General features: G+C 36.9%; 1 protein-coding gene across 1 annotated transcript in view; it reads left to right on the forward strand.

The window, feature by feature from the left end:
* LOC112630994 (uncharacterized protein C10orf67, mitochondrial-like) overlaps positions 1–15,712 on the forward strand; it is a 64,408-nt gene that overhangs the window by 14,983 nt on the left and 33,713 nt on the right. Inside the window, exons 2-4 of the mRNA XM_025395515.1 lie at positions 2,233–2,312; positions 2,404–2,469; positions 13,105–13,192. Coding sequence (XP_025251300.1) covers positions 2,233–2,312; positions 2,404–2,469; positions 13,105–13,192 — 234 coding nt within the window. The remainder of the gene's footprint in view (positions 1–2,232; positions 2,313–2,403; positions 2,470–13,104; positions 13,193–15,712) is intronic.

A 15,712-nucleotide genomic window follows, 5' to 3' on the forward strand; every position in this document is an offset into this window, starting at 1 on the left:
AAAGACCCGCCACTATGATTCAATCATCTCCCACCAGGTCTCTCCCACAACACGTGGGAATTATGGGAGCTACAAGATGAGATTTGGGTGGGGACACAGAGCCAAACCAGGTGCCTATTACACGTTTTCATTCAAACAGGCCATGGGTACTTGAGACTCAAAGTGTTTTGGTAAATCTGAATTTATCAAAAACAAACAAACAAAAGGCTAGCACACAAAATTGTTCCAATTCTTATTGTTTGTTCTTAGTGAATAGGTTCATTCTCCATCTGCCTGCCCAAATGAGAAATTTCAGGCAGCTCTGTCCTCACTCAAAAAGTCCCCTAAATCTGACCTCTTTTGTAATTTATCTCAAATCTGCCTTCTCTACTTTAGCTCAATTTTGTTTTCTTTTGTATCTCCAGTGCTTAAACAATTCTTGGCATATAATAAGCATTCAGCAAATATTTATGGAGTGAACAAAGAGGAAAAGAAAAACACTTGGCCCTGCATGAAACAGTTAATTCAGGGAACAGACAAAAATTTAAAATATATTATTTCTATAAAAAATATTTTGGGAGACATTCAAGAGAAACTTTTTTCCATTAAGCAAGAACAGGCAGCTATGAAAAAGGAACAGTCTGAACCAAAGAACAATTTATTAAAAGGAACAAATAAAACTGAAAAAAAAAGGCAATAGACAGGCTGAATAATAAAATTGACACAACTTAAGAATTAATAATCTGGAAGATAAAGTGAAGAAAATTTCCTAGAACATAGTGCAAAATGGCAGACAGAAATAACAAAAAAAGTTAAAATATGGAGGATAGATCCAAGAGATCTAGCACCTCTCTAATAGGATTTTTTTGAAAGCAAAACAGATACAATGGAAGTGAGACTATAATAAAATGCATTTTTTAAAAACTGGTATTATTAGTAGGAAAATTGTTTTCAATGGGCTGCCGTGGTCTGATTGCAAATGCTACATATAAACACTGAATTATCTAAATTATGTAAGACAGTGAAGACTGCCAGGGGACTATGGTTGGCATATTGTAAGTCTCAGTTCTCTTTCTCAAAGCTGCAGAAAAGCCACATTGTTATGCATTAATTTGAAAATTTATATTTACCATGTTTTATTTTCTTGCCAGGTAAGCTATACAGCATCTGTTGGGACACATGAAGAAGAAAAGATGAAAATACCAGGATCTAAGGTGTAATAATGACTAATATGACCATTATTATGAACCTAGTTATTGTTTATATTAAAAAGTAGCAATTTGCTTAGAAAGTAGCAATGACTTTGGAAGCTACACTGAGAATTAGCCTTATGAAGAGACAGAGGACCTGATTGCCTCATTAGTATGATTCTGTAGCACATCCCTGCCACATCCACGGAAGTCTCTCTCATTCATGATATGCCTACAATTCATCTATTAGGGATTCATTCCTTTTGCTGAAACTTCATCCTCTTGCAAAATATAAACATTATTGATAAATGGCATAAAGCTCTACTGTGAGTTGGTAAGATCCTTTCTTGAGAACTGTTTTGATAGAAGGAGGAAATGAGTAACTGGGGGAAGCTGCTTCCTATGACAAAGAGATGGAGAGACTACAGTAAGTGAAAGAAAACACAATTTACAAAACACAATATACAATTTAGAAAAAGGGGCAGCTTGTGCGGCTGATGAAGATAAATCTTGGTTGCTTTGTAATATTGTTTAGAGCTAACTGCTTCTAAGTTCACCATTTACAGGAAATAGAGGCATGGGATTTTAAACCGTTTCTATGTTTGGTAATTTACAAGTAAATATAACTCATTGTTCTCTTGCAAAGAAATTTTTTTTTGAGATAGGGTCTCGTTCTGTCATCCAGGCTGAAGTGCGGTGACGTGATCACAGCTCACTGCAGCTTTGACTTCCTGGGCTTATGTAATTCTCCCTTCTCAGCCTTCCAAGTAGCTGGGACTACAGGTGCACACCACCATGCCTTGCTAATTTTTAATTTTTTGTAGAGACAAGGTCCCACTATATTGCCCAATCTGGTCTAAAACTCCTAGGCTCAAGCCATCCTTCCACCTTGGCTTCCCAAAATGTTGGGATTACAGGTGTGAGTCACCGTGCCCTGCCTCAAATTATTTTTGATAGTAGTTAGAATATATATACTATTTACAGAAATAGTGTTTTCAGATTTATGGAGAAACAAGATATATTGTTTGTGTAATTAACTTTGTGATATATTTTCTATTGAAAGGTTGAAGACAAACAAGCTTTGGAGTCTCAAATAGAAGCATTAAAGGCAAATTTAGAGAACGAGAAAAAGAAGGTGGAAAGGTACTGGTAACAGAGTGAAAGGCACTGGTAATGAGACATAATGTGCATTTGTAACTAATACAATATTTAACCATCTGTAAATTTATTATAGGTTTAGGAAGGAAGCGGAACGACTAAGCAAAAACTGGGAAAAGAGATTCTTTATTCTCAGGAACAGGTATGGTGTGATATATACAAATTATATTTCTAAAAACGTGACTAATCATCCTTTAAGGAAGTTGTGAACCTTGCAATTTTTTTACATATTAATGTTAAATCACCTCATATACTTCTACAAGAAATGCAAAATAATTGGTCTAAAATAGAAGAGTAATCAAAATCACTGAGAAGTGAAATCGTTCAAGGTCTTTTCATTCCCTCTCTGTGTTTCTGTTTTAAAAGATCAGAAGGACAGACAGACTCTCTTAATACCTGGTTTAATCAGACCTATTTAGTCATCTTCTTTCATAGGGCTGTTAAAACCTTTTCCTGCTCATTTGCACACAATGATATGTAACTAGTTTGTATTGTCTTTATAAAGTTGCTTTATATATCAGATCCTCTACCAGACACAACAGCTCCAATTCCTCAACCTCTCAGATCTATTTTTCACTCACATAAACATTTTATTTCTCTTCCCAATATCCTCTTTGCCTTTTTCAAAATGGAGAAAGTGAAACTGTAAAATTCTGAAAAGGACAAAAACGATGCATATCGAAAAAATGCTTATTTTTTCCCTTACCCTAACATGTTAACATGAAAAATCTGTCTTCTGTTTAGTTGTGTTCTGCCATAATTTCCCCCAGATTCTCTTCCTTAACACGTGTGGGAAGTTCTTTTGCAATATTCTTTCACAGTCAAGCATCATCCAGGCACGATGGATTTAATGTTGGTCTGATGGAGGCCATCGGAGGTCAAACTTGAAGCTTACACGTAAGATCTTGGAATGGCAATGCCCTACGTTTGCACTGTTTTTCATAAGCACACACTATGGATTTTGTCTGTATAAACTTCTATACCTGGCTATGTATATTATATGGGAATAATTCATCCTAAGTGAGGGGGCACAAAGAATCCACGCCAAGGCAGAAAAAACACAGGATTGAGAGCAAAAACACCTTGTAGTAAAATGTTCTGCCTTGTTCTGTTTGGTGCTGAAATGATCTCCTACCTGTGTTTCATGTATGTGCTGAAAAGCATTTTGTGCTGTGTAAAATGTGCATATTAACACCTGCCCTGTCTCACATAGTTATTTAAGAACAGAATGTAGATACATGTGAGACAAAAGAAAATGTAAATATGCACTTTATTTCATTTCCCTGCACATAGGTTTTGGATTATCTCTAGAGCTGAATAAAATGACTTTCCCTTATCTATTTCCTTAGGGTTCACTTTCATCCTTAAGATTTACCTTGTCTCTGACCCTACAGGATTTACCCTATTCTTCAATGATGATTTACGAGAATGTATCAGTTTTACTTTTTTTTTTTTTTTTTTTTTGAGAAGGAGTTTTTGCTCTTGTTGCCCAGGCTAGAGTGCAGTGGCGCAATCTCGGCTCACTGGAACCTCTATCTCCTGGGTTCAAGTGATTCTCTGGCCTCAGCCTTCTGAGTAGCCAGGATTACAGGCGCCCACTACCACGCCTGCCTAATTTTCTTTTTTGTATTTTTAGTAGAGATGGAGTTTAAAGTTTTACTTCTAATTGATTTTCTATTAACCAAGATGTTGACAATCATATTAATCATTTTGGTCTCTGCAGACTTTATGTTGATATCTAAATATTTAGGAAAGCAGAAGTATTTATTACTATACACCTTCTATGTTTTCTCATTTAACCAACTAATTGGGACATTGTAGATTATATCTCTCTACTTAGGCTGCAGCTCCAATTATTAATTCAATGTGGCATGTACAGCACCGTAGAGAGTGCATTTGTACAGAGTACTTCATCGTGGTATGGTATGGAGATTAATTGTGCAGTCACAGACTTACTTGGGCTAACATGGTAATTTCATTTTACTGTAACTGATCCTAGATTAGATGCACTCATTTTTGTTTAGTAGAGGAAAAACCTCACCTTAGCCAGTCAAGATCAGACTCCAACTCAATGATTTCTCAGTCAATTCATGATTTATATTGGGTCCCAGTCCAATTCAGGGTTTCATTTCCAAGCTCCTTTCCAACTCTGCCTAGTTCTTATTTCCAGGAAGATTGAATGTGAGCAGTGCTGACAAGGGCGGGGATAATTCTTCCTCTTGGTGTGCCAAGCCAGGTGCAGCTGCTGATGTCATCATTATTGCACAAACAGTATGCAGGTGTGGCACATCAGCTTTGGAACATGTCCCTACCTGGCTAATGCCACAGTGACGCCACTGTTCCCACCTCCACCCCAGGCAGCAATCCCCATGCATCCACCTGAGCCACCCTCTGTTCTGCCTGATGGGCTCCAGGCCAGATGGATTCACTTTTGCCCACTACGCTTACCAAGCACATAAATGTTACAGGTGGCTCCCGTGCCACTCTGGCTTGTATGTATAGAAGAGGTCCGTGCACACATCCCTTCTCCTGCCCTCCCCTCCTCTCCCCACCCGCCTCAACTCAGAGCGCTAGATTGCCATACCAGAGGGACTGCAAACATCAGAAATCTAGATAGGGCATGCAAGGTGAAGGCCCACTCTGCTCATGTAGTCCCCTCACCTTGGAACCCGCTGTAAACAGAAACTCTACACTGCTCCTTACTTCAACAAAGTGAACACCTGTGTCCTCACTACACAGGTAAAGAAAGAAGGAATTAGCAGTAGCTTCATGTTCCCTGTTGCCCATCCAGCGCCTGTCACCTCTCCTCCCAATTAGCAAATATTCTGAACTGAATGCTTATCATTCCCTTGGGGAAAGTTTTCAATAACATTCAATTTGTCCTAAAAATTGGGCTATTTTCAGTTTCTTCTAATCAATTCGATAATTTATGTTGTCTTTTATGTTTGGGAATTTTCTTATTTCACTGAATTGTCTAATTTATTGATATAAAGTTATTCATAATATCATCATATTATATATATAAATGACAGTCATGTGTCACTTGATGACAGGGATACATTGTGAGAAACGTGTCATTAGGCAATTTCATCATTGTGTGAGCATCTTAGAGTGTGCTTACAAACCTAGATGGCATAGGCTACCACACGCCTAGGCTATATGGTATAGCCTATTGCTCCTAGGCCGCAAACCTGCACAGCAGGAGACTGTAACTGAATACTGTAAGCAATTGTAACACAATGGTAAGTGTTTATGCATCTAAATATACCTAAACATAGAAAAGATACAGTGAAAGTGCAGTATAAAAGATAAAGAATGGTCCACCTGTATAAGGCACTCACCATGAATGGAGGGTGCAGGAGTGGAAGTTGCTCGGGTGAGCCAGTGGTGAGTGAATGTGAAGGCCTAGGACATTACCATACACTAATGTAGATTTTGTAAACACTAGACACCCAGGCTACACTAGATTTACAAAAATATATATATATATTTTTTCAATAACCAGTCAGCCTTGGCTTACTGTAATTTTTTTACTTTATAAACTTTCTAATTTTTAAAACTTTTTGACTCTTACGTAATAACACAGCTTTAAACACATACATATTGTACAGCTATATAAGATTATTTTTTCACATGCTGGTGCACACCTGTAGTCCCAGCTACGTGGCAGCCTGACAGGTGGGAGGATCACTTGAGCCCAGGAGGCTGAGGCTGCAGTAAGTTGGGATCATGCCTTGCACTCCAACCTGGGTGACAGAGTGAGACCCTGTCTCAAATATATGTGTATAATTTTTTCCTTTATATTCTTATTCTTTAAGCTTTTGTCTGTGTTTAAACTTTTTTATTTTTATTTTTTACTTTTTAAACTTTTTTGTTAAAAACTAAGATACAAACACATACACTAGCCTAGGCCTACACAGGGTCGGGATTGTCAAGATGTTACTAGGCAGTGAGAACTTTTCAGCTCCATTATAATCTTGTGGGACTACCATTGTATATTCAGTCCGTCGTTGACTGAACATCATTATGCAGTGCATTACTGTATCTGTAAGATCTGGTGATGTCCCTTTTTCTTTCCTGATATTTGTGTTTCATTCCCGAGAATTTGTGTTTTTCTCCTCTTTTCTTAGTCTGTTGGGAGTTATCAATTTTGTGTTATTTATTTCAAAGAAATAATTGCCTTTGCTGAACTTTTCTCATATGTCTTTTCATTGACTTTTTAAATTTTTAATTTTAATTAAAAAACGTTTTTTTCCTTTCTAACTTTTATTTTAGGTCGGGGTATGTGTGCAGGTTTGTTACATGGGTAACTTGCATGTCATAGGGGTTTGGTGTACAGATAATTTTGTCACCCAGGTAATCAGCATAGTACCTGATAGGTAGTATTTCAATCCTCACTCTCTTCCAAACCTCCACCCTCAAGTAGGCACTGATGTCTGTTGTTCCCATCTTTGTGTCTATGTGTACTCATTGTTTTGACCCACTTATAAGTGTGAACATGGGGTATTTGGTTTTCGGTTCCTGTGTTAGTTCGTTTAGGATAATGGCCTCCAGCTCCATCCACATTGCTGCAAAGGACATGATTTCTTCTTTTCTATGACGGTGCAGTATTCCATCATGTATATGTACCATATTTTTTTATCCAGTTTACCATTGATGGGCATCTAGGTTGATTTCATGTCTTTGCTATTGTGAACAGCGCTGCAATGAACATACATGTGCATGTGTCCGTATGGTAGGACAATTTATACTCCTTTGGGTATATACTCAGCAGTGGAGTTGCTGGATCAAAGAGTAGCTCTGTTTTAAGTTCTTTGAGAAATCTCAGACTGATTTCCACAGTGGCTGAACTATTTACATTCCCATCAACAGTGTGCAAGGGTCCCCGTTTCTCCACATCCTCACCATCACTTGTTATCTTTTGTCTTTCTGGTAATAGCCATTCCAACAGGAGTGAGGTGATATCTTATTGTGGTGTTGATTTGCATTTTTCTGATTATGAGTGATATTGAGCAGTTTTTCGTATACTTGGCCATTTGTGTGTCTTCTTTGGGGAAATGTCTATTCAGTTCCTTTGTCCATTTTAAAATCGGGTTGTTTTCTTGCTGTTAAACTGAGTTTCTTATATATTTTGGATATTAACCGCTTATCAGATGTATGGCTTGCAAATGTTTTCTTCCATTCCTTAGGTTGCCTTTTCATGTTGTTGTTTTTTTGCTGTAAGGAAGCTTTATAGTTTGAAATAATCCTACTTATTCATTTTTGTTTTCATTGCTTGTGCACCTGGTATCATATTCAAAAAATCATTGCCAAGGGCCAACGTGAAAAAGCTTTTTCCCCTATGTTTTCTTCTCAGAATTTTATGGTTTCAGGACTTATGTTTAGGCCTTTAATCCATTTTGAGTTAATTTTTGTGTACTGTGTAATATAGGGGTCTAATTTCATCCTTTTGCATGTAGATATCCTGTTTCTTCAACATCATTTATTAAAGAGACTATCCTTTCCCCCATTGTGTATTCTTGTCACTCTTGTCAAAAATTAGTTCGCCATATATGCATGAGCTTATTTCTGAGCTCTCTAATCTGTTCCATTGGTCTAAGTGTCTATTTTCATGTCAGTACAATCACATTTTGATTACTATAGCTGTGTAACATAGTTTCAAATCAGGAAGTGAGCGGCCTCTAGCTTTGTTCTTTTTTCTCAAAAGTGCTTTGGCTATTTGGGGTCTTTTATGGTTCCATAAAATTTTAGGATTATTTTTCCTACCTCTGTGAAAACTGCCATTGCAATTTTGGTAGCAATTGCATTTAATCTGTAGATTACTTTGGGTAGTATAGACATACATCTTGACAATATTACTTATTGTAATTCATGAATACAAGATATCATTTTATTTATTTGTATCTACTTTAACTTCTTTCTTCAGCGCTTTATAGTTTTCAAGATACAGATCTTTTACCTTGTTGGTTAAATTTATACCTAAGTACTTTATTTTTTGATGCTGTTATAAGTGGAATTTTTAAAAAATTTCTTTTTGGATAGCTCATTGTTGGTATATAGAAACACAATTGATTTTTGTATGTTTATTTTGTATCCTGTAACTTTACTGAATTCATTTATTAGCTCTGATGGTTTTTTGATAGAGTAATTGACTTTTGCTTTTATCTTGTTTCCTTCTACTTTTTAATGTTTTATTTGCTGTCTTTTTACTACATTTCAGAAAGGAAGTCTAGATCATTGATTTTTCAGACTTCTTTTCTTTGAATATATGCCTTTAACACTACATATTTTCTTCTAAGTGTTGTTTGAGCTGCCTCCCACAAGTTGTGACATATAATATACTTATTGTTACACAAACAAAATATTTTCTAAATTCATTTTGATTTCTTCTTTGATCCATGGGCAATTTAGAAGTAATATGGGCTGGGCACAGTGGCTCATGCCTGTAATCCCAGCACTTTGAGAGACCAAGGCAGAAGGATTGCTTGAGCTCAGGAGTTTGAGACCAGCCTGGGCAACAAAATGAAACCCATCTCTACAAAAAATAAAACAATTAGCTGGGTGTCATGGCATGCACCTGTGGTCCCAGCTACATGGGAGGCTGAGGCAGGAAGATTGCTTGAACCCACGACGAGATCAAGGCTGCAGTAAGCCATGTTCATGCCACTGCACTCTAGCCTGGGTGACAGAGTGAGACCTTTTCTCAAGAAAAAAAGGAAGTAATATGTTTTATTTCCAGTAAGTTGAAGATTCGCTAGTTATATTTCCAGTTTAATTCTCTTGTGCTCAGAGTACTTACTCTGTATAATTTTAATCTGTTAAAATGTCTTCATGTTTGTTTTATGACTCAACTTATGGCCAAGTTTTTAAAATGTTTTTATTCTTGAAAAGAATGAAAAATGTTATCATTGATGGGTGCAGAGTTCTAAATATTTCAATGAGGTCAACCTGTTAATTTTGTTGTTTCTAACTTTTACATAATTATTAATTTTTTGTCATTACATCCAAGTATTAAGATAGAAGTATTAAATTTTCTACCATGATTATAGATGTATCTATTTCTTAATTTAATCTGTCCACTTTTGCTTTACATAGTTTACATCTTAGTTGTTGAGTACCCACAATTTAGATTCTGATCTCATCCTGTGAAGTTATTAGTAATATTTATCATTATGAAATGTTTTTATCTTTAGTAGTGCTCCTTACCTTAATGTCTGCTTAACTATTCAGTTAAGAGTACATGGTGTATTTTTTTCCAACTTTTTTTCTTTCAGCCTATCTTATTTCTATATTTGAATGTGTTTCTTGTAATCAGCATATAATTGAATTTTTAACCTAATCTGTCAGCTTTATTTTATTTAATTGGCATACTTTATTTACTTTTGGTGAAAATACTATGGTTGGGTTTGTATTTACTACTTAACAAGTTGTTTTCTATTTGACTGACCTGTTTTATATTTCTCCTTTTCTCCTTTTTGCCTTGTTTTGAACCAATCAACCTTTTTTATTCCATATTTTCTTTTATTAATTGGTTATTCATTTTCTTTTTTTGAAATTTCTCCTTTGTAAAATTTTCTTAGCTTATTGCAGTGTTTTAGAAATTACTATTGATACCACTCTCCCAAGTATTCTAGAACCTTAGACTATTTTTACTCCATTTAATTTTCTCCTACATTTTAATTTTAATTCTCTATTTTTTTAACTCCATGAAAGGTTGCTATTGTTGTTTGGCAAACTCAGTATTTATTTATATTTACTCACACATTTACTCTTTGTTGAGCTTTTCATTATTTTCTGCTTATTATGTTTTCATCTGAGATCATTTTCGTGCTGCCTGAATCTCTTTCGTTTTTTGTTTCTTCATTTTTAGTACAGGTTTGCTGGCAAATAATTCTCTCAGCTTTTCTTTAGAGGAAAATGTCATTATTTTACCTTCATTATTGAAGAAAGTTTTTGCCAAGTATTGAGTTCTATCTTGGCAGTTATTTTTTCAGCCCATTAATAATGTCAGTAGGCCGGGCGTGGTGGCTCATGCTTGTAATCCCAGCACTTTGGGAGGCTGAGGCGGGAAGATCATGAGGTCAGGAGTTCGAGACCACCCTGGCCAACACAGTGAAACCCTGTCTCTACTAAAAATACAAAACTTAGCTGAGCGTGGTGGCAGACACCTGTAATCCCAGCTACTCGGGAGCCTGAGGCAGGAGAATCACTTGAATCTGGGAGGCAGAGGTTGCAGTGAGCCGAGATCGTGCCACTATGCTCCAGCCTGGGCAACAGAACTAGACACCATCATGAAATGAGTAAATAAATTTTAAAAAATTTAAAAAATAATGTCAGTACATTGGCCTTCATTGTCACTGTTGAGAAGTCAGCTGTCAAGTCTTGTTGCTTTTTTTTTTTTTTTCGTGTCTGGGTACTTTAAATTTTTTCCCTTGATCTTTGGTTATCATTAGTTTTATTATGATGTCTCTAGGTATAGTTCCTTCTATTTATCTGGTCTAGCTCTTGAATCTATGGGTCAATGTCATTTCTGAATTTTGGAACATTCTTAGCTATTATCTTTCCATGTATTATTTCTGCTTCATTCTTATCTACTCTGATCCTCCTGCTTCCTTCTTTAAAAAAAACCCTTGTGATTACACTGGGCCCACTAAATAATCTAGAATAATTACTCTATCTCAAGATTTGTAACTTATGACATCTGCAAAGTTCTTTTTACTATGTCAGGTAGCATACTCAAAATTTCCAGGAATTAGAAAGTAGATATTTTCATGGGGGGCAATGTTCACTCTACTACAGTCAACCTTCTGGCCCCCAAACGATCATGCCTATCCTGCATGCAAAATGCATTCACCACATCCCAATATCCCCCAAAGTCTCAACCCATTACAGCATCAACTCAAGTCCAAAATTTCATCTAGGTGTTATCAACCTCAAAAGTGTCAGTTTGCATCATCTAAATTAGGTATGGTGAGACTGGTTATAATTCATCCTGGGACAAAATTTCTCTCCATATGTAGACTTGTGAAATTATAGATTATTTGCTCCCAAATACAATAGTGGGAAAGGCACTGTATTGACATAAATGTCAATAATAGCTATAGACATTCTTGTTTGAAAGGGGAGAAAGTAGAAGGGGAAAATTGAGTCGCTAGTCCAAACAATTTTGAAATTGTTTCAGCATAATGCCATTAGGGTTCAAGGCCTGGGCTAATTCTCTGTGACTGAAGGTCCCACCTGCTGGGCCCAAAGCACTACTACTGAGTCAAATATCCTCTTTCATGAAAGGTAGCACATGTTGGCCAGGTGCAGTGGCTCACGCCTGTAATCCCAGCACTTTGGGAGGCCGAGGCAGGCGGATCATGAGGTCAGGAGATCAAGACCATCCTGGCTAACACAGTGAAACCCCACCTCTACTAAAAAGAATACAGAAAATTAGCTGGGCGTGGTGGCGGGCGCCTGTAGTCCCAGCTACTTGGGAGGCTGAGGCAGGAGAATGGCATGAACCCGGAAGGGGGAGCTTGCAGTGAGCCGAGATCGTGCCCCTGCACTGCAGCCTGGGTGACAGAGCAAGACTCTGTCTCAGAAAAAAAAAAAAAAGAAAGAAAGGTAGCACATGTTTGACCCTGAGTAATTTTATCTATCTGTTTCCTGCCTGTAGAATTTTGGGAATCCAGTAACCTTCTTTCATGTATTTCCATTCTCTGTCCTTTTCAGTGCAGTCTGGCAGTGTTGTTGCTGATATAACATTTTCAAAATCTTATGGGTCTCCCATGGGAAGTCACTTCATTAGACAGGAGGCTCCTTCTCAGATCTTTCCTAGATAATCTCATCTCTATTTTGCACTCTACTGAGATGGCTGAAGGGATGTCACACATCTAATCTCTTCAAAGAGTCTTTTGTGTGTGTAAATGCTGTGATTTTTGTTCCTTGCTGGACTCTAGCTAAAGGTTGTCCAGCCATTCTCTTGCTTCCTGAACAGAGTATGTCTTCCTGACAGCAGATCTCCTAATTTTAGCATCATTTGTGATCAAGATAGGCTAAGAATTTCCCAAATAGCTAATATACATGTGATGTTTCAACACAGTGTAGTTCTTATCTTTGATGTGTGATTTCTCCAATCCTAAGTCAACAGGAGCTCTTTCAAACTGATTACTGTGTTCTTTTGACATAACCTTTGATGACTTTGTTGAATTCTGGTAGAATAAAATGTCCCAGGTTCATTCTGTGCATTTATTGCTTTAGATCTAGAAACAGTCGTTTCTGAAAGATGCCCTGAATTATTTTAGTGAGAAATGCTTTTTGAAATCACAGTCTAGGCAGCAGGAGTGATCATTGCCATTACTTCTCTGCCTTTTCCGAGCTGAAAAACATGTAAGTTTTGTGTGTGTGTGGTTTTTGGTTTTTTGTCAGACAGGGTCTCACTCTGTCACCCAGGCTGAAGTACAGTGGTGCAATCACAGCTCACTGCTGCCTTGACCTCCCAGGATCAGGTGAACCTCCTACCTGAGCCTTCTGAATTGCTGGGACTACAGGCATGTACCACCATGACTGGTTGTTTTTTTTTTATTGTTTGTAGAGGTGGGGTTTCGCCATTTTGCCCAGGCAACACGTAGTTTTAAAAATGAAAGAGGTAGTATGTTCATGCTCATATTTTTAAACTTTTATTTGGTAATATTTTACAATTTTAATGTAGTTTCCTACCTCATTAACATAATGCTTATTTACTTTCTCCTATGATTTACATACATTTTAAGTTTCATTTTTTAAATTTCAGCTTTCATGTCCTTAAGAATGAGATGTTTACAAGGCACACACTGTTTCGTCAGTTTGCAGTGCTTGCTGACACATCCTTCAATTATATTGTAAGTGCATGTAATGTTTAGATGCTATTTGTCTCTTTGAATATACCTGTCTGTTTCTTTCTGTTCTCGTTTAAGGTTTATCGAGCCCCTATCATTACAGGCTGTAGAGATAGTACAAGGCAGTCACTGCTAGATGCTGAGGGTGTAAGACACCAAGTGCCTGAACCCAAAGAGTTCAGTCCAGTGTGAGAGGTAGATGTGTAAACAAATTGCTACAGCACAATATGGTTGAGCTACAATAGGGGCAAGTATAAATTTCAGAGGAGGGGACACTCATTCTGCCTGGAACATATCTGTCAGTCTGCCCTTGTGGCCACGGATGTAATGTTGGGAAATATCAAAGCTCAGAGTCTAAGCTTCCAGTGACATCCAAAGGGAAAAAAGATAGGAAAATCCGTTCCTAGTGCCAAGCCATTCAGTTTCACATTAGAGGTCATGTAATAGATAAAGCCCAATTCTGTATTATGCTATTATTTTACTATTTGACTTACTGTTTTCATTTGGGGGCTCTAAATGTTAAGGTAAATGATGCCCAGTATAGAAATATATCCAGAAAATTTTAATTAGTAAGTAAACCAAAATGAGACAAACTTTGTTGAGAACCTGCTATGGTGCTAAGTGGTCTGAGAACAAGTCGGGTTTGTGGGGAAGGGCCTAAGAAACATAAAATATATAAATATATGCTCTTTTTTTTTTTGCTTCGAGAGGCATACAATCTAAAATCATCTTCTTTCTGAAATTTTTTTTCAACATTTGTCACTTTAAGACCATTTTCTAAATTTAAGTTGCCACAGGAGATCAAATAACTTAAGTACACTTGCAAGATAATATTAAATGAATTCCTGTTTATAACTAAGTTTATATAGTAACATTGCTGAGGATTTTAATACTTGATTTATTTGAAATGTTCCCAAACTGATCTACATAGATAAGAATATATATAGTATTGTTTTCTCCCTCTTGGTTTTTCCTCTTCTCACCTGCAGGTTACAATTTTAGTTGGAGTAATTCTCATTTTAGAAATTTAATCAGTTAAGCAAATAAAACATTGGAGGATCCAGGAGAATATGGTGTCACTCAAAATCAGGCTTTTTTAAGATTGTTAGCTGGTAACATTTTCTAGTCCAAATTTGAATTATCTAGGCTTTATGAAACAGACTTCTAAATCTCAAAATTATACCAATTCAAGCACATGAGTAGATCCAGTATTTTTCCTGAGAACAATCTTGGCCCTGCCCTCAAGTGGCCATGCAATTCACCTTCCCGTGGAGGCGGATGGAGCTCCATCTGGTCTAGAATCCATCCATGTGCCACTGTTTTCCTGGATTCACAGTTTATGAATCTTCATGTATATATCCATACAGTATGTTGACACATGAGATACTCATCAGAGTGTATACAGATTTTCAAATACTTAAGAAAAACTGATGGGGAAGGGGAGAGAAAGAGTAAGCAAGTGAATGTGTGAGTTTTAGATCCACTAACACTGTCCCTTGGTTCCCTCTCTCTAGTCATTCATCCACCCTACGAACATTTGTTGAGTACACATACATACTAAGCATCAAGCTACATGCTGAGTGTAACACAGTGAACAAGACAAAAATGGCTCTTAGATTCACAGACTGTAAATTCCATGAGGTGACAGACTGGTCCATCTTATAAACTATTTTACCTGCAGAGCTTAGATAGTGCCTGACCTACAGTGTGGAAAAGATAGGCATTAATAGGGATATATCGGAATTTAAATTACAAATTTGGATAAATGCTGTGAAAGAAAAAGTTTGGTATGATCTTACTATTGGGGTATATTTTACATATGGTTAAATGCACAAATATTAAGTGTACCATTTGAAGAGTTTTGCTTTGTAACCATCATGTAAGTCAAGGCATTGAACATTTCCATCATCCCTTCAAGCTCCCTGTCCCTTTGCAGACAATACATTGCCCCCATCACCACACCAAATAAGCATTGTTTCGATTTCTATCACTACAGGTTAGTTTTGCCTTTTCTTAAATTTATGTAGATGGACTCATACAGTTTATACTCTCTTATGTCTGGCCCATTTTACACAGCACAGTGCTTTTAAGATTCACCTGTGTTATTGCATGTATCCATGGCAGTTGTTCCTTCTTAAGTTCCTTTGTAATGCCGAGTAGCATTCTATTGCATGAATAAACCACAATTTGTTTATCCGTTTTGCCTTGTTGGAGAAATGGGCTCTTTCCAGTTAGGACTGTTATGAGAAAAAAAAAAAAATCTGCTGTAAACATTTGCTTACAAATCACTTGTGAAAGTATGTTTTAATATATCTCAGGCAGGAGTGGAATGGTGAAGACACAGGAAGTGTGTGTGTTTAACTGCATAAGAAACCACAAAGACACATGCATGCACATGCTCGTTGCTGCACCATTCACAGTAGCAAAGACATGGAATCAACCTAAATGCCTATCAAAGGTAGACTGGACAAAGAAAATGTGGTACATATACACCATGGAATACGACGCAGCCATAAAAAAAGA

Source organism: Theropithecus gelada, chromosome 9 (genome assembly GCF_003255815.1).
Source record: "Theropithecus gelada isolate Dixy chromosome 9, Tgel_1.0, whole genome shotgun sequence".
NCBI classification, from domain to species: domain Eukaryota; kingdom Metazoa; phylum Chordata; class Mammalia; order Primates; family Cercopithecidae; genus Theropithecus; species Theropithecus gelada.